The 20,029-nt window shown below is 42.8% G+C and overlaps 1 protein-coding gene across 1 annotated transcript; it reads left to right on the top strand.

Annotated features, from left to right (window-relative positions):
* Positions 1-1,922: 1,922 nt before the first annotated feature.
* LOC122650742 lies at positions 1,923-10,639 on the top strand. The gene is made up of 4 exons (XM_043844134.1): positions 1,923-2,066; positions 8,304-8,963; positions 10,142-10,304; positions 10,509-10,639. The coding sequence occupies exons 1-4, from the start codon at positions 1,923-1,925 to the stop codon at positions 10,637-10,639; spliced, it is 1,098 nt and encodes a 365-aa protein (XP_043700069.1).
* Positions 10,640-20,029: the final 9,390 nt, after the last annotated feature.

Genomic DNA, 20,029 nt, shown 5'->3' on the forward strand with positions numbered 1-20,029 from the left:
AGCCTATATGTGACAGCTAAACTATAAACTTTCCCTCGCCAAGGGGTGTAGAGATATTAAACGCAGAGTTTCTTTCAGAAATCAACTATGGTCAACACCAAATCCAACTGGGGAGGTTGTCTCGAAAGAGGCCCCTGATTTGTTCCAGAAGTTGAGCTATCAGATAGAGCCGAAGCTTAGAACTTGGAAGTATCAGTTACTTCGCTGAGGATACCCCGAATCGTCCCAAATCCGGTACTGGTGGCTGCCCTAGCTGCTGTAGTTGCACCCCAGCCATGTATGGCAGCTGGAGAGGTGAACACCATCATGACTACCATGATGTGGACCATGCAACAACAACATGATGTCTACACATTTCATGGCCATGATACAATAGCGAGCAGTGCCACCACCACCACCCAACTGGCCCCTACAATTTCCACCACACGGCGGAAAGCTCCATGCTAAAGTGATGGAGAAATTCAAGAAACTCCAGCTGCCTACGTTCTCCAAACTAAATTTTAAGGTAATGCAATTGGAAAGGTGGATTAGCGCCTTAGAAAAAGCATTCGACGTACTTGAATGTACTGAGGCGTAGAAACTGATATGTGCTGGGTACCAATTACAAAACGAGGCGGAAGCATGGTGGAAGGCAACAAAGCCTAACTTGGAGGTAGTTCATCCCAATCCTACCTGGGAATAGTTTAAAGAAGTTTTCTTTAAGAATTAATTCCCTACGAGTTTTAGAGACAAGAAGGAAGCCGAGTTCTCTGCTCTCGTGCAAGGATCAAAGACCATACTGGATTACCAGCAACAATTTGAAGATTTGTTTCATTTCGCCCCGGAACATATGAAGGGGGCAGCCAGCAAAACAAAGAAGTTTGAGAAAGGACTTAAGCCAGAGATCAGGTCTATTTTGTCGGTCCTAGTCATTCGGAACTATGCTCAAATGGTCGGCAAGGCAAAGACTATGGAGGATAGATTGAAGGAGAAGGCTACCGTGTCGCCTAGAGGGCCAAAGGCCAAGCAACTATCAGAATGTCAGATGGCCAAATAAGGCATTTCGAGGAACTAGCTCGAGCCCCAACCCGATACAATATCAACAAGACGTGGGCCAAGCCCCTTTTTGTCCCACTTACAGCCGACTTGCTCAACCCACTACAAGCCAAGTGACAACTGTTGCCCCACCATCTCGACCTGCAATGAGCCAAGCAAGCTAGGCCTCTTCCCTAGCTGCACTACCCAACAGATGCTTTGTATGCCACAAAGCTGGGCACATGGCTACGGATTATGCACACAGCGGATACAACACATACCCGCCGATCCAGTCCCCCACTTGATCCTTTCAGCCACGGGACAATTGGACGCGAGGGAAGGTGTTCGCACTAACCAATGAAGAAGTGGAGGTGAATCTAAAAGTAATGATAGGTAAGTCAGCTTAACACTACTAAATTGTAGAGAACAAACCAATGGGTGAAGAGAATTTAATTGCATCCTTATTTTACACAAACTTTAGGTACTTTGACTATATCGTTTGCCCTTGTGCGAGTGTTATTAGACTCGGGTGCATCCCTCGTGGATAGGATGACCATCCGACCAAGGGACATAGGGCATGATTTAGTAGTTAGCACACCAATTGGAAGCGTCGTGAGCCTGAAGGAAGTTTAAGACCCCTGTTTAGTAGAAATTTGTGGGAAGAACCTGAACACCCTACTGATCAAGTTCGACATCAAGAACTTTGACGTAATATTAGGCATGGATTGGCTATCCGCCTATGGGGCAAACATCATGTGTGCAGAGAAGAAGATCACATTCAAGTTGAATGACGGCTCGGTTTTCACCTACCAAAGTGAACCGATGAAGAAGCTTAAGAGGATAACTTATCCATCCTTCAAGCACGAAAGTTGTTAGATGAAGGATGTCAGGGCTATTTGGCCACGGTAATGGACACCGAGGCAAAGATTAAGCCATTAGAAGAACTTGATGTTGTTAGGAAATTTTCTGATGTTTTTTCAAAAGATCTGACCCAGCTACCGCCTGATCGAGAAACAGAGTTTGCGATCGATTTAATCCCTGGTGCAGCACCTGTATCCAAGGCACCCTATCGGATGGCACCTGTGGAATTAAAAGAGCTATAGGTCCAATTACAATATTTATTGAAGAAGGGACTCATTTGACCAAGTGTGTTTCCTTAGGGAGCACCCGTGTTGTTCGTAAAGAAGAAGGATGGAAGTGCATCTGAACGTGCATCAATTATCGGGAATTGAACAAACTCACAATCAGGAACGTCTACCCACTGCCATGCATCGATGACCTATTTGATCAATTGCAAGGTGTAAGAGTTTTTCTCTAAAATTGATCTTAGGTCTGGGTACCATCAGTTGAAGATTAAGAGCAGCGACATTCACAAGATGGAGTTCAGGACTCGGTACAGACATTATGAATTCTTGGTGTTGTCATTTGGGTTAACCAATGCTCCAGCTGCATTCATGGACATGATGAATAGGGTATTCCATGATGTGTTGGACAAGTTTGTCATTGTATTCATCGATGACATTCTAATCTACTCCAAATGCGAAGAGGAGCACGCCCAACACCTTAGGTTCGTATTACAACGATTGCGGGAACACCAGTTGTTTACCAAATTCAACAAGTGTGAGTTTTGGCTCCACTAGATTGGATTCTTGGGGCATATCATCACCAAGGATGGCATCAAGGTGGACCCAGACAAGGTGAAGGTCGTTCTCGAGTGGGAGACTCCAAAGAATGCCACAGAGATCCGTAGCTTCCTAGGATTAGTTGGGTATTATCGCTGATTCATCAAAAATTTCTCACGCATCTCGATACCCATGATAAAGCTAAAGAAGAAAGATGCAAAGTTTGAATGGACATCCATTTGCTAGAAAGGTTTCCAAGAACTAAGGAATCAATTGGTGACGGCACCAGTACTAACCATTTCAGATGGCACCGGTGGCATGGTGGTATATGCAGACGTATCCCGAATAGGATTAGGCGACGTGCTAAAGCAAAGAGGTAAGGTAGTCGCCTATGCCTCAAGACAGTCAAAAGGGCATGAGAAGAACTACCCCACTCACAACCTAGAGTTGTCAGTGGTTGTTTTCACGTTAAAGATTTGGTGACACTATCTTTATGATGAAAAGAGTGAGATCTTTAGCGAACACAAGAGCCTAAAGTATTTCTTCACCCAGAAGGAGTTAAACATGAGACAGAGGTGGTGGTTAGAATTGTTAAAGGATTATGACTGTGATATTCAATACCACCCTGGGAAGGCCAACGTAGTGGCGGATGCTTTGAGCAAAAAATCCCGAACCTCATCCCTAACTTCCTTGGTCGTTAGCAAACAGTTGATAGAAGAAGCTCGGAAGTTCGATCTTAGAACTCATGATTGAAGGGACAACTATATAATTGGTAGCCATGGACATACAACCATCGATCCGAGAAGAAATAATCGAGAAGTAGCCTAGAGACCCCGACCTAGCAAAGATAATCTGGTAAATAAAACAAGGAGTCCATGAGGACCCAGACTTCTCATTGGCCCATGATGGGGCATTGAAATTTAGAGATAGATTGTGCGTGCATGGTGATTATGATGTGCAAGACCGAATTCTTAGAGAGGTGCATAATTCACCTTATTCAATCCACCTTGGAAGCAGCAAAATGTACAAAGATCTAAAGAAGTACTATTGGTGGATAGGAATGAAGTAGACCGTAGCACTATACGTGTCCAAATGCCTCACCTGTCAGCAAATAAAGGCAGAGAGACACAGACCATATAGATTGTTCCAACCACTTCTGTTTTCAGAATGGAAATGGGAAAGGATTACTATAGACTTTGTGTCCAACTTACCCAACACTAGAAAAGTGATGAATGCAATCTGGGTTATTGTTGACGAATTGACGAAGGTAGCTCACTTTATTCCCATCAAGATAACTTATTCGATGGAAAAACTCGCCCAGTTGTATATTAAAAATGTGATCTGCTTGCATGGCGTGCCAATCAGCATCGTGTCTGATAGGGACCCCCGATTCACATCAAGATTTTGGAAGTGTCTGCACCAGGCACTGGGATCCCAACTAAATCTCACCACACCTTTCCATCCCTAGAAGGACGAAAAATCCAAAAGAACCATTCAGACTCTAAAAGATATGCTCAGAGCCTGCATATTAGAGATGAAGGACAGTTGGGACGCCCACATTCCCTTGGTGGAATATGCTTATAATAACAGCTATCACCCCACCATTGGCATGGCACCATATGAAGCTTTGTATGGCTGGAAGTGCCGCACACCGTTATACTGGGATGAAGTCAGAGAATGGAAGTATCTTAGACTTTAATTAATACGGGCAACCTGCAAAAAAGTAGATGTGATCAGGAAAAAGATCAAAGCGGCTCAATTCAGACAGAAGAGTTATGCCGACAATTGAAGGAAGGACATTGAATTTGGAGTCAGTGAGAAGGTATTTTTTTGAGTTTCTCTAATAAAGGGGTTACTACACTTCAACAAGAAGGGTAAGCTGAGCCCAAGATATATCGACCCATATGAAATCCTGAAGAGGGTTGGACCAGTAGCGTATCGACTGGCACTACCGCCATCCTTACAAGGCGTCCTTTTTCCATGTGTTAATGCTAAGGAAATTTATCAACAACCTGGCACATGTACTCTCGGCTGAACCTGAGCAACTGGATGCTAATATGACCTATGAGGAATAGCCGATGGAGATACTAGACAGAAAGGAATATAACCTCCATAATCGCGCGGTCGCATTCATTAAGGTTCGGTGGGGAAACTACCCAACAGAGGAAGCCTCATGGGAACGTGAAGAAGAAATGCGAGAAAAATATCCTTAATTGTTCGAGCTACTGGGTAAGCCAATTTCGGGGAAGAAATTTTTGTAAGGTGGGGAAAAATGTTAAACCTGCCCTAGACTAACTGGAATTTTGCTTGAAGGACAGGAGACTGTGACCAATCACCCAAGCACACTGTGGTGTGTCACCCCTATGGTTGAATTCAGTGGAGAACCACCTCTAGAACCCAGTGGACCCCACCTATGTAGCTGAAATGGCCTAGAATACACTTAAAAATGCATTTTTGGAAGAGGGATCTCATGGCCAAACAGGCCTTAAGATCTTAGAGGCTATAAATAGGAGGGCCCAGCCCTCTTATTTCATTTGCTGCTTCTACAATAAAGGGAAAGAAAGAAAGAGAAGGAGAAGGAAGAAAAAGAGAAGGGCATAGAAGAAAGGAAGAAAGAAGAGAGAGTAAGGATTGGGTTTGAGCTTGTATTGGACATCTCTACAAGCTTAAAGGTATGTGCCTCAGCTCCTAACACTGCTGTCCGTCTAAGTTTGCATTTGGTTCATGTACCTGTTTGATGTATCTCTAGCTAGTAATGCTAAGAGCATCACCTGGGTGCCTAGTGGGGCTCTAGATCTTGCATGCAAGATCTGGTCATTTAAAGTGAGATTTAAAACTGTTACAGTAATGGAAATGGATGTCAGTCTCAGAGATGAGCTGAACTGTAGAGTTGCACTCTGATCATGCAGTATGGGCATGGATCTTTGCATGCAAATGAGTTTGCTCATGCCTTGGCTTAGAACTAGACCTGTTGTAGGTAAACAATGATGATTCATGCCTTGCATGTAGCCAAAACCAAAATCCAAAGCTTGAGCTTAGCCATGACAGCCTTTCTCTGTGATGTCAGAACTCAACCCAACTTCCAATTGGTTAACCAGACTTTGAAATAATTAAAACCAGTTCATTTAGCTCCATTTTAGGACCACAAACCTCCTAGGATCATCCTTGTTCGAAATCATGGCCAAACCAGCAGCCAAATATCGTGTTTAATAGGCACTGGGCGATGCACTTAGCGAATGACCCAAACCCCTAGTCAAATGCCCAGTGTTGCTGTTTGGGCTCAGATGTGATTCCAGCCTTTTGGACCTTCACCAATAGGTCCAGAACAGCATGGAGAGAATGAAACTGACTTAAGAACCTTTCCCCATTGGTCCTTGGTATCATCCACACCTCGGGTGCTCAAGTGGGACCCACAGAGCATCGAACCCACACACAGGCCTAGCCTCTCTTAGGCTATGAACCTTTGTACTGATTTATGGGATTGATAAGGCCATGCCTAGGTAACCTTGCTATAAAAATACTTGGAAGAATGAACCTCACATCTCTGGATGATACATTGGGAGTTTGACCCGAAAGCCCAGTGCAAGACCCAGAGAATTGTATATGATACCCATGTATGCAGATTCGAGTCCAACTAAACCTAGACCAACCGTAGGACACTAATATGATTTTGAACTTTGTTTGACATACTTTAATGATCCAGTTAACTTATGTTTTAACCTTGAGCTTGAGGTGCAGTGTCAGATACTGGCCAGGACCGAGCTGACCGCTGAGCAAGCGGGCTAGTACAAGGTGAGTGAAATTACACCATATGTGTAAATGTAACATGACTAACAAGTCATGACAAATACAACAAAATTATTTACTATGCTTATTTATTTCAATTGTCTTATATTCTGTTAAATACTGAATTCTTGATTGATGAACAATGAGAATGCACAATGATGCTTGTATGTGGAACTGCTAGATTAGATGTCGTAGCCGGCTTGGAATTGAGGCCTGTGGTAGCCCGTAGAATGGGATACAGTTGACACCACCCGACTCATACTATGTCATATAGAATGCATTGGGCTAGAGTATCATCACTAGTGCTACGAACCCTTGCCAACAGGGATTAAGGTGTTGGATGTCTGTGGGAGTACCTATATGAAAGAGAAAAAGGAAAAGAGAAAATGAAAATGAGAAAAAGAATAGAATTGTATTACACCAAAAAGGAGATTATGTGGTAGAATGCCAGAAAAAGGAAAATCATATACTGAACCTATCTTAGGCAGGGTCGTGGCTCTGGTCGGGCAAGCCCATCTAAAGTGGGCCACGGTTGATCCGATGCATTTCGGGGTGGGTTGACAATCGGGGCTCGAGCGGGTCCAAGTCGTGGGGTAAGGAATGCTAGGGGTTCAGCACAGCTGCAATCCCTTGACACTGGTTCGGTGCCACATGTTGATGGTGGATTAGAAGTAGTTCTTCAAGTGGATGGGTCCCACGTAGTGAATGAAATTGCTGAGACCTCTCTCTTAATTGGCACGGTTGTGGTGCTTGTGAGGGAAATTAATGCCATAGATGTAGCCTTATTGACCGAGAAGGAGAGCATGGTGCCCTCCATGCAGCTCAAAGGTTGAATGGTATCGCAGGTGGACCAGTAGGGTCGCAAAAGTTTGGAACATTTGGCTGCTGAGTCTACTAGTTTCCAACGAAAGTCCTCTTCTAGAATATCAGAGGTAGCAGTAAGAAGGCAGGTCGGTTGGCACTCGCATCTAGTCATTCTGAATTTTATCTGGATTTGTTCTGTCTGGCTGAACCTAAAGTTGAGGTTAGTTGATTTCCAGCTTTGTTTTTCAATAAATTGGGCTTTACTGCAGATCTTCTTCATAATCTATGCTCAGATTCTGCCCCGAACCTTTGGGTTATGTGGAAACACGGCCTGCTGTGCCCTTCTATTATTTTGATGTTGGACCAACAAATTTCCATGTCAGCTTGCTGGAATGGGGGTTTGGTGTACATTACAATCCTTCATGCTAGCTGTTTCCGAGCCAGTCGTCAGGAGCTTTGGATGGATTTGATTAATCTTAATTTGATTTCTGAGCCGTGGCTTGTTATGGGAGATTTTAATGCTACCTTGCTTTCTGAAGAGAAAAGAGGCCCTGGGACCTTTTCTATGGGTTCAGCCATGGAGTTTGGTGCTTGGGTTGATTCTTGTAGTCTCATCTCGATTCCCTCTTTTGGGAAAAGATTTACTTGGTCCAATAATAGATCTAGAGGTCGCATGGAGGCTGTGTTTGACCATAGCTTTGGCACCTCTAAATGGCTTGGCTTATTCCACTCTTGCTCTTAGCGGGTCCTGCCCCAGGTAGCGTCGGACCACTCCCCTTTACTTATAGCCTATGAGTCTCCTAGTAAGCCAAATAATGCGCCCTTTTGGTTTCATAATTTTTGGATGGATAATCCTATTTTTCTTGAGGTGGTAAAGCAGTCTTGGAGGCAGCCGGTGGGGGTTCTCCTATTTTCATTTTATGTCAAAAACTTAAGAGACTCAAACCAGTTTTGAGATTGTGGTCCCGTGATGCCTTCCCAAATCTTATCATGGCTGCGAAGGAAGCAAAGTTTGAGTTAGAAGAGGTTCAAGAGACCATGGATACATGTGGTGTTAATGACCTCTAGTTTGGGCAGGAAGCTGATGCAAAAACTAGGTACTTGTTAGCTTTGGACTCCTATGAAAAGCTTTGGAAGGAAAAATCCAGAAATAAATGGCTTAAAGAAGGTGATCGAAACTCTAAATTCTTTCACCTCTCTATTGTTATAAGGAGGCCAAAAAATCAAATTAGATGCCTTAAAAAGAGTGATGCTACTATTGTTTCTAACCCAGCTAGTGTGCCTGATTTTGTGAGCAACTGTTTCGAAGACTTTCACAAGTCAATCCCTTTGGATGAGCACTTGGAGATCCTTGAGGTTATTCCCAATGTGTTAGGTGTGGAGGATAGGGCAATCCTGGACCGTGTTCCGGGCCTTGATGAAGTGAAGTCGGCGGTGTGGGATTTTGATCCTGATAGTTTGCCTTGTCCTGATAGCTTTCATGGTGCTTTCTTTAGACGTTGTTGGGGTGTGGTGGGAAGTGATGTTGGGAGGGCGGTTGTCAATTTCTTCAGACAAGGTATCATGCTTAAAGGGATAAACAACTGCTTTATCTCTCTTATTCCTAAGATGGAGAATGCCATCTCCCTGGACAGGTTTCGCCCAATTTGTATCGGGAACTTCTTCTGCAAGATTATTTCAAAAGTTTTGGCAAACAGGTTAGGGGGTTCCTTCCTCGCCTTATCTCTAAGGAGCAAGGTACGTTTCAGAAAGGCAAAGTCATCTCTACTAATATTTTCTTGGCCTCCGAGCTGAGTAATCTTATGCATAAGGCAGTTAGGGGTGGTGGTATTGGCCTCAAGTTGGATGTGTAGAAGGCTTATGACTCTCTTTCTTGGGAGTTCCTCTTCCTAGTTATGCAAAGATTTGGCTTCAGTGATCGGTGGGTTCTATGGCTGCACACTTTATTGTCTTCTACCAGGATCTCTGTCCTAGTTAACAGCGGTCCGGTTGGTTTCTTTGGTGTGGAAAGAGTGTTGTGTTAAGGCGACCCGCTCTCCCCCTTGCTTTTCATTTTAGCAGAGGAAATCCTTTGCAGAGGGCTGAAATGGCTAGTGGTGGAAAGCATGCTCCTCCCTTTGAGAGGCCCTGGAGATGTCCCTACCCCTGGTCATCTCCTTTTTGTTGATGATGTGTTTATTTTCATTAATGGTTCTCTCAAGTATATCAAAGAGCTGCATTCTTTTCTGGAGAAATACAAAGGCTTCTTGAGGCAAAAATTCAATCTAGAAAAAAGCAAGCTCTTCTATGGCACTATCTCCCTTTCCAGAAGACGACGGATTTTTGATTTGCTCAACATCCCCCTGTGTAACCTCCCTACTAGATACTTGGGTGCAGAGATTTTTAAAGGGAGGGTTACTAGGGAGAGAATGTTGCCTCTGATTGATAAATTCAAGCAACGCCTGACAGGTTGGAAAGGTAAGCTGCTGTCTTTTGTAGGCAGAGTGGAACTTGTCCGATCAGTGATGCTTAGCTTACCGGTTCACATTTTCTCTGTTTATTGGTGGCCCGCGTCCCTGGTTTCCTTAATGGAGAAGTGGATTCAAAATTTCATTTGGTTAGGTGACATTGAGTCTAGAAGACCTATGATAGTCAAGTGGGATTCAGTTTGCATGCCAAAAGCACAAGGTGGGTTGGGTATCCGTCGTCTCCATGATATCAACAAACCACTGCTTTGTAATCTGGCCTGGTCGATAAAGCATGATGCCTCGATGGTTAGTAGGTTCTTATGCTCGAGGTTTATCTCCCCTAATGGATCCTTAAAACCCCCCTCTTTGTCCTCTTCGATCTGGCTGGGTATTCGTAAAGTTTGGGACTTTGTAAAGCAGCAAGAAAGGTGGATTATTAGTAATGGAATATCTGTTCACTTTTGGAAGGACTATTGGCTGGGCAGTGAATCGATTGTAGATGCTTCAGGGCTTGGTGCGGAGTTCTTCTTGGATAAAGCAACGCTGGTCCCAGATTTCATTACTGATGGCTCCTGGTCCCTCCCTCAGGTTCGGTCCTCTTTTCTCTTAAATGTGGTTAAAGTCATCAAGGGTATCTTGCTGCCCAATCCGCCTACTCTGGATTCGTGTGTTTGGGGTATCACCCCCTCGAGGATGTTCTCAGTGAAGTCAGCTTGGGAGATGCTTAGAAAGAGAAGCCCTTAAGTCCCTTGGGGTAGCTTGGTGTGGAATAAGGCCCTCCTACCCAGGCACTCTTGCTTTGCTTGGCGTTTGATGCATGGTAAAACGCCCACAGATATGGCGCTGTCCTGTAAAGGGATTCCTCTAGTCTCACATTATGAGTTCTGTAAGGCCGATGTTGAGTCAGATGCCTACATCTTCTTGGAGTGTCCGTTTGCTCTGGCAGAGGTTCTTGCTCCTGGTTAATGTCCATTGGCCTGGTCCTTTATCACTGGTTGAGTTCTTTATGTGGTGGAAAAGGAAGCCAGTTCTGTCCCTATGAGAGATGCCTAGTTGTCCAGTGTTGTCTTGATTCCATTTTGCATCTGGTCTGAATGAAACTGCAAAAAGTTTGAGGGGAAGTCCAAGGATCTAGATGCGCTTTTTCCCACTTTCCTTGCTTCTTTGAGGGAGATTTCCAGGTCCTTCTCCTACCCTATCTCTTCCTTGCTCAATCTTACCTGTGCTAGAAGTTTGGACATTCCTGTGCTCCCTAAGCCTGCTAGGGTCATTATAGAAGTTCATTGGTTCCCCCCCCCTAGAGGTTGGGTGAAACTAAATACTGATGGCTGTTCTCTTGGGAACCCTGGAAGGGCAGGTGCCGGTGGTATTCTTAGGGATGATCGGGTAACCTTGCTTTCGGCCTTTAGCTTCTTTCTTGGCACTAAATCTAATTATGTGGCGGAGTTCATGGCTCTATTTCATGGTTTGTTGAGAGCTAAGGAAATGGGTGTGACCTAGTTATGGGTGGAATGTGACTCCATGTCTGTGGTGACTTTTGTCCATGAAGGTTCAATCCCTTGGTTCATCAGGCAGCAATGGATTGGCTTGCAACCCTTTCTTTTTTCAATCTCTTGGAAGATTTCCCATTATTTCCGTGAAGCTAACCCCATAGCTGATTTCCTTGCTAAGGTAGCGACGAACAGTGGTGTGTCTTCTCCTTGGGTCTCAGATTTCCCCCCTCTGTCTAGAACCTTGTGTCTGATGATGCCAAGGGTAGACCTAGATTCAGATTTGACTAGTTGGGTTTTTGTTTCTCCTTTGGCTTTTGGCTACTGGCCTTAGCTTGCTTTCGTTTTTCTCTTTTGGCTATAGGCTCTTGGCCTCAGCTTGGTGTTTCTGTATCTGTCTGGGTATGCTTGGACATTAAATTCTTATATTCTTTTTTCCTTTTTTATATACTTGTTGATCCTTAGTAAAAAAAAAGGAAAATGATATAATGAAATGATAATGGGTGCCTCACAGACTAATCCCAGAGGGGTAGTCTGCCTGACCATGAAGAGCATGCTGGAGCTGATCAGTCCTCTCCGACAACTCAATGGGTGTATCGCGGGAAGGGGTTAGAAGCCCGCACCAGGGATACAAGTATTGGGGATTGTAGTAGCACTTTTACTTGCCTTAGTTGTGATGATAAGTGGCTAATAAATAAAATGGACTGCATTGCATGTAGGACTCATTTGGTTGTGCTTGCATGGTTATATTTCATTCACGGGCTCGGTGGAGCTCACACTCTTATAGATGCCTTTTTGTTAGATGATCTAATAGGTGGATGTTTCAGTAGCGGGGAGGCTCATCTCGTGGAGGCAGGCTATGATTATTATGACTATGTTGGTGTGGATCCGGACGAAGGTCATACCTCTGGTGCGGGTGTTTTCTGTGATAGTTGATGAGGACCCGTGAGGGGTAGGCAGCTAACTTTTCTTCTAACCTTGGGATTCTTTTGTTGTAGATAGGAATCTACTAACCAATCCCCTTTTGTATAGCTTTATTTTGGGGCTCAGGTTGTCTTGCCCCTTTTGAAATTCTTTTTGTAAAGCTTGGTTGGAAGAGTTGGGACTGCCAGTGTGAGAGAGAGAGAACTGGAACAAAAGATGTTTGTAAATATTTAGTTTAATGTTTAATGTAAATATTAGCTTCCGTAGCACTCTGAGTTCTATCATATACATTATTGTGGATGTGTGTGTTTGTGAATGGTATTAACAGCTTTTGGATCCTTGGGGTTTGGGGATTGCTATCATGCAATTCGGGTCACCTAACTAATCCCCTCAGGGGGTGGTTTGGGGTGTGACACGCGAGTTGACCTAATAATGGGAGTCCCAGAAGTCCAGTCATTGCTCAATAGACCCCACTCTCCCCTCCAGGGAAGTAAAACCACAGTCCATCCTCGACAACATCTGGGCGAGCTAGGTATGGAATCCTCTAAACTGTGCCATCATATCCTCCCAACCATAAGTCTTGTTTACCGGAGCAGGTACCTGGGAACCAGAAGCCTATATAAGACCATGCACGGGAAGATCTCCAAACTGCGTGCCTAGATCTACGAGATCATCCTCTCTCCCATGCATCTCTCAAGTCTCACCTATTCCCCCTACACCTTCAACACCTACATCCTCATCCTCAAATTCCTCCATCTCTTCATCGACCTCTTCAGAAGGACTCTCTGGCTCACCCAACAACCTCATTTTCTTTATAGAGGTCTTACTAATGGGTTTCAGCACATCACCTCCCTCATACTCTCCAAGAAGTGAAACCCCAAAGTACATGAAGACTCGAGTAAGGAACCTCCCATAAGGTAGATTCCCATAAACTAGGTTTTGGGCATGGTAAAGCATGACCTGCATAAGTAAGTAGGGTGGGTTGATCTCGGGACCTCCCTTCCCGGCCCCCAATAGGCAATACGTGATGTAGGCATGGAGCATGGACATACTAACTCTGTTACCCCCCTTGGGGTAGATGTTGCAGGAGATACACCTACTCAAGATCCTGGTAGTAGGCTTGAAGCTCCCCTCAGACTTCGGAACTCTCTCTGAACCAATAAGGGCTTTGAACACCTGAGACTTAGACTCCAAGGAAAACTGATTTGACATGTCTACCCTGGGCCTATAGAAACACTTAATACCCCTGTTAGGTATCTGTAAGATCTCAGCCAAGATAGCTGGGGTAAAGGTCATATTCACTCCTTTCACTCTACTCTGAAGCCCAAAACCCTGCATTCCACCCGTTGGACCAAGATTGCAATAGAAATGTCAAACCAAGTTTGGGTAGCAAGCCAGGGTAGGAGATAGAATAGGTGCCCAACCCAAGCATTAAATCTCTCAAAAAGCCTAAATTGTTAGAAGTCCTCTACTTGCACCACCCTTCCATTCACGATGCTTTTGTCTTGGAACTTCTCCCATACCTGCTCATACTCAAATCAAGCAAACTAGAATCGACCAAAATCAGGTTCTTCGGATGAAGAATCACCCCCAGATGTTGGTGATGGCACGGCCGGTGATGGTGGCGGCAAAGGATCAAATCGTGGCTGCTTGGAGGCTGCTGCCTTCCTAGCCGTGCTATGCGTTTTTCTTGTAGACATAGCTGCAATACTGCTTAGAGGGAAGTTAGGGTTTATACAAAAAAAAAAAAAAAGGAAAAGGAAGGGAGAAATCTGCCAAACTTACCTAGGGCATTCATACACACGAAGGAATGTCGGTGTGACGCTTTGGAATGGTGGAAGAAAACTTGCAAAACCCTTGGGGCACATTGTGGGAAGTCCAAAGCTCTCAAGAAGGGAAAAAGAAATGAACACAATAGGTCTTAGACTATGTTTAAAATAGGCCCTGATTCTCTGGATGATGGCACTGGATGTTTGACCCAATCGTCCAGTCAAACGTCCAGAGAATGGATGACAGCAGTAATAAAACTTTTGATTTTTGGTCTGAATTCACATGGTATATATGGGCATTTTGGACATTTTAAAACCATGTAGTTGGTCATGATGACAATAGGGGTAAATTTAAAAAATAAATATGCAAAAAAATAATAATAAATAAATAAAATATAATGCCCATTTAAAATATAAGACATATATGCAATACAAGGAAGAAAGAAAACAAAAAAAAAAAGAGATTTTTGTAAAGCGAAACACATGGTGTGCATATGTGCATATGTGCATATATGTAAATAAGGTATGCACAAATTTGGATGTAAGAACTTGTGTGTGGATATGTGTGGATATTGAGAGTAGAAAACCGAACATAGATAGATAGGGATAAAAAAAAAATAATACATATATATATATAAAAAATAAACAAAAAAGAGAGGGAATTATAATTAGCATCATCCTTTAAGTTCTAATGTGCTTATGATCGGTTGATGTATTAAAATTTTTTTTTATTTACTATTTTGCCTATACCCTTGAGTTACCTCATTTAAGATTTCTTGACTGTATTACCTGAGTGCATGCAACCTTAAGTACATCCATCCAAGATAGGGAACCATAGGAACCTAATGTTCAAAAATCTCTCCATGGCAGGGTTGGTTGTGTTTTGAGCCCGATAAACCCCAACGACATGCATTCCATTAGCCAACTAAGAAAGAGGCTAGCTCTAATCTAGAGGATTAAAACCCAAGCGGAAAAGTACCTAGTACTATACTTAGCACTTCTTGACTCCAGTAGGGAGGTGGACCGCAGTATCTATTTTGCTACAGTTGATGAGGTTAGAAGTGACCACAATACAGGATTTTTATCACAGGAAGAAGGTTGGAACGCCTTGCTTGCTAAACACAGGTATAAACCAAAAGATGTTTAACCATTATAGAAATTATTCCTATTGTCTTATGTGATATTTCCTTTATTTATTTATTTACATAAAACTCTCCTTGTTATATGGAAATGTGATCAAACTGCAACCTAGAAAGAATGCTATCCTGTGTAACATAGATCGAATTAGAACTTTCACTAGTAAAGATAAGAATAAGAGTTATTCATTGGCAAAATTCCTTTCAGCAATCAAATATGGTTTACACAAGATCAAATCAGGGGGTCGTCATGGAAGAGGCCCTCGATTCGTTCTAGAAGTTGAGCTACCGGATAGAGCCGAAGCTCAGAATTTTAAAGTATCAGTTACTTCGCCAAGAGTACCCTGAGCTATCCCAAACCCAGTACCAGTAGCTGCCCCAGCTGCTGCAACTATACCCCCTCCAAGTATGGCTGCTAGTGAAGTAAATACCGTCATGGCAACCATGATGCACACAACAACAACAAGAGTTGTTGGGCCAGATGACTGCTCAATTTGCGACTATAATGCAACAACGAACGGCACCACCACCACCTAATCAGCCCCAGAAATTTCCACCACCTGTGCCTCGACACGTAGCGGAAAGCTCCACCACTAAAGTGAAGGAGAGATTCAAGAAATTCCAGCCCATGGCATTCTCCAATCTTAATTCTGAGGCAATACAACCAGAGAAGTGGATTAGCGCCTTAGAGAAAGCATTCGACGTACTCAAGTGTACCGATGCTCAAAAATTGATATGCGCCAGGTATCAATTGTAAAATGAGGTAGAACCATGGTGGAAGGCAACGAGACCTAACCTAGAAGCAGTTCATCCTAACCCTACTTGGGATCAATTTAAGGAAGTATTTTTCAAGAATTATTTCCCCGAGAGTTTCAGAGACAACAAGGAAGCTGAATTCTCTACCCTCGTACAAGGATCGAAAACTGTGTTGGATTACCAGTAGCAATTTGAGGATTTGTTCCATTTCGCACCAGAGCACATGAAGGGGGAAGCTAGCAAGATGAAGAAGTTTGAGAAAGGACTCAAGCCAGAGATTGGATCCACTCTGTCAATACTAGACATTTGAGATTACACACAGATGGTTAATACGGCAAAGACCCTAGAGGATAGACTAAAGGAGAAGACCTCTGCGTCGCCTGGATTGGGAAAAAGGCCAAGTAACTATCAAAATTTTGGGTGGCCAAACAAGGCATTTCGGGGGACTAGCTCGAGCCCTAATCTGATACAGTATCAACGGCAAGAAATGAGCTAAACTCCTCAACCTTTTCATCCTGCTTACAATCGGACTGCTCAGTATGCTCAACCTACTACTAGCCAAGCAACAAATGCTGCCCCGCCACCTCGACCAGCGATGAGCCAAGGGAGCCAGGCCTCTTCTCCCACTACACTATCCAATAAATGCTTTATATGCCACAAAGTTGGGCATCTGGCTAGAGAATGTGCGAGCCACGAATACAACTCTGACCCACCGATCCAATCTGCCATTCGAACCTTTCAGCCTCGGGACAATCGGATGTGAAAACAGGTGTTCACATTCACCAATGAAAAAGTGGAGGCAAACCTAGAAGTAATGACAGGTATGTGCTCATAGTGCTACTAAATGGTAGGAAACAAACCAATGGGTGCAGGAAATTTGGTTGCATCATTATCTTTATACAAACCCTAGGTACCATGATTATATCATCCGCTCCCACGCGAGTGTTGTTCGACTCGGACGCATCCCACTCTTCCGTAACTATTGCCTTTGTGGATAGGATGATCATCCAACCAAAAGACATAGGGCATGATTTGGTAGTTAGCACTTCGACTGGAAGCGTCGTAAGTCTAAAAGAAGTTTACGACCCCTGTTTAGTGGAAATCTGTGGAAAGAACCTGATAGCCCGCCTGATCAAGTTTGATATGAAGGACTTGGATGTAATACTAGGCATCGATTGGCTGTCCGCTTATGGGGAAAATGTCATATGTGCGGAGAAGAAGATTTTACTTAGGATGAAAGATGGCTCAGTTTTCACCTATCAAAGTGAGCCGACAAGAAAGCCCAAGAGGATAACCATACCCACCCTCCAAGCATGAAAGTTGTTGGACGGAGGATGTCAGGGCTATTTTCTCACACCCCAAACCACCCCCTGGGAGGATAAGGTAGGTGACCCGAATAGCATAACGGCAATCCGCCAAATCCCACGGATCTAGAAGCAGTTAATACATTCACGGTCCCACATTCATAACATTACTACAAGCAAGGATTTAAGTCTCGGTGCGTATCGTATCGTCTCGGCCGATACGTCTCGGTATCGGTCGTGGTCGATACGATACAGGCCGAGACGTATCTTTTTTTTTAAAAAATGTAAATGTCTCGACTGTATCGAGACGTATCGATCGAGACGTACCGATACGATACGATACGATCGATACGTATCGATACAGCCGAGAGTTTTTTAAAAAAATTATTTTATTATATTTAAAAAACGATATGTATCGAGACGTATCGATACGTCTCGATATGTATCGATATGTATCGACCGATACATACCGATACATATCGAGACGACTCGATACGTCTCGGTATGTATCGTTAACTTAAAAAACACATGGCCATTTCATCATTTTCACCCAAAACTCGATTTCTAGCAGTCCAGGCGGAAAAAAGGTCTTCCCAGCTTTGAGAAACCCTTCTAAAAACACATTTAAACTTGCTTTTTGGGTAAGATTTCTTGAGGGCTTTCAATTCTTTGCCAAAAACGAACTTAGAGGAGCTGAAATCACATCATTTGGTGGATCTAACAGCCTACATTCGAATTCAAAAGCTGTTCTTGAAGGGTTAGGTAAGTTTTTTGAAAAAAACTTGAATCTTTTGCTTTAATCTTTGATTATTGGTATGTTTTTTGGTATGAATCAAAGAGAATATGTTAAACAAACATAGAAATTGCATTCTTTGTATGCATTTACAAAGATTTGGTTTCAAATCCATGTTTCTTTGACCATTTTTACCCAAAACCGAAAATTCCTTCTTTAAAATGAAATTTTTTTTTTTTTCTTCTTAACTTTAAAACAAATGGTAATGTTTATAAGATATGGAGTACATTATGTATAGATGTATGACATCCCAAGAAGATTATACATTTACCCTAAAATCTATATTTTTTTTTTTTTTTTGGGTATTTTCTGAATTTATAAAATACTTAAAAAAATGTAAAAAATCTGATTTTTCCATCTATACTCTTTCATTGTAGTTTGATCAAATGTATAATTGGCTGAAATAGAATCAAAGACTTAGATTCATATATGTAGTACATTATGTCATTTTTTTTAATTATTTAAAAAATTAAATAATGTGTAACTAGTTGTAGAAAATATAAAAATGTTTAAATATTGTTTATGGCAACTTTGCTAGGTAGTAAATAAAAGAAGATGATGCAATGCATGACATGCATCATAATGTGTGTCTATACTTGTATAGTTGTATAAATAATAAATTATTGATGTGTGGATTTGAATATTGTTTAATATATATCTTATATAGTTATCTACTTTTGTTTGGTATTTAGGACGATGCCGCGACAACAAGACATTGGGTGGTCTTATTGTACCAAAATAAACAATAATAGATTGCATACACAGTGCAACTTCTGTGACACCCAACATCTTGGAGGTGGGGTAACTCGGCAAAAAAAGCACATGGCAGGAGGATATGGAAATGTTTCCAAGTGTACACAGTGCCCTGTAGAGTTAAGCAGGGCAATGCAAAAACACCTTAGAGATTCCAAAAAAAAATCCAAGCAAGCACATGATGATGTTGATGCATTGGTGAAAAATTTGATGGAAGATTTTGAAGATTATGAAGGATCGGATATGGAAGCAGAGGAGGACCCAGAGTTGGCATTGGCGATGAAACAATCAAGACATGAAGCAAAAGAGCAACAATGGAGAGCTGAGCAATTGATTAGAAGTCAATCAACTCGACCCAGCCAGGGCCCTGTAGATATTGGTGTTGGCTCCTCTTGTCGTCCATCTCTAAGTAAGGGTAAGCAGCCTGTTGGCCTTAGTAGAGCAACCAGTGTGAAGGGGATGTTTGACCGGTTTACAAAGAGTGGTAAGGGTAAGAGAAAGAAGAGCCCAGATATCAGAGACATGGATCCTAATGTCTATAGAGCAAGGGATGCTAGCCAACAGAGGATTGAAGAAAGCTTTCAACCCAAAACACTTAGTAAAAGGATAGGCAGAGCAATCTCCAGATGGTTCCACAGTTCTATGATTCCACCACATAAGGCCAAAGATCCCCACTTCAAGGCCATGGTAAAGGAGATTCAGCGGTGTGGGAAAAATGTTAAGCCACCCACACCTCATGAGATTGCTGGGCCTTACTTGGATGATATTGTCCAAGAGGTGCATGAGTATGTAGAGAGGTTCAAGGAGAAGTGGCCACTATATGAAGTGACCATCATGTGTGATGGATGGAGTGGACCAACAAGATTATCCATCATCAATTTTCTTATCTACTGTGATGGAAGGACGATCTTCCATAAGTCGGTCAATGCATCTAGTGAAATCAAAGATGCCAACTACTTGTACAAGTTAATGGATGAAGTTGTGGAGGATATAGGAGAAGAAAATGTTGTCCAAGTAGTAACTGACAATGCAGCAAATTTCAAGAAAGCTGGTCAGTTGCTTATGTTAAAGAGGCAACATTTATTTTGGACACCATATGCAGCTCGTTGCATAGATTTGATGTTTAAGGACATAGGAGAATTGCCCAAGGTCCAAAAGTTGGTTGGTAATGCAAGGAAAATCACCAACTTTATTTACAACCATAGTTGGGTTTTGGCATTGATGAGGAGTTATACACAAGGGGATTTAGTGAGGCCTGCAACAACAAGATTTGCAACAAATTACATTGCAATTGATAGCCTCATTTCCCGAAAGCATGGGCTGCTACAGATGTTCACCTCTACTGAGTGGTTGACTAGCAATTATGCAAGGTCTAAAATTGGGAGATTTGTTCAAGATCTTGTTACCTCCTCAAATTTTTGGACTGCAATG

Source organism: Telopea speciosissima, chromosome 1, assembly GCF_018873765.1.
Source record: "Telopea speciosissima isolate NSW1024214 ecotype Mountain lineage chromosome 1, Tspe_v1, whole genome shotgun sequence".
Classification (NCBI taxonomy): Eukaryota; Viridiplantae; Streptophyta; class Magnoliopsida; order Proteales; family Proteaceae; genus Telopea; species Telopea speciosissima.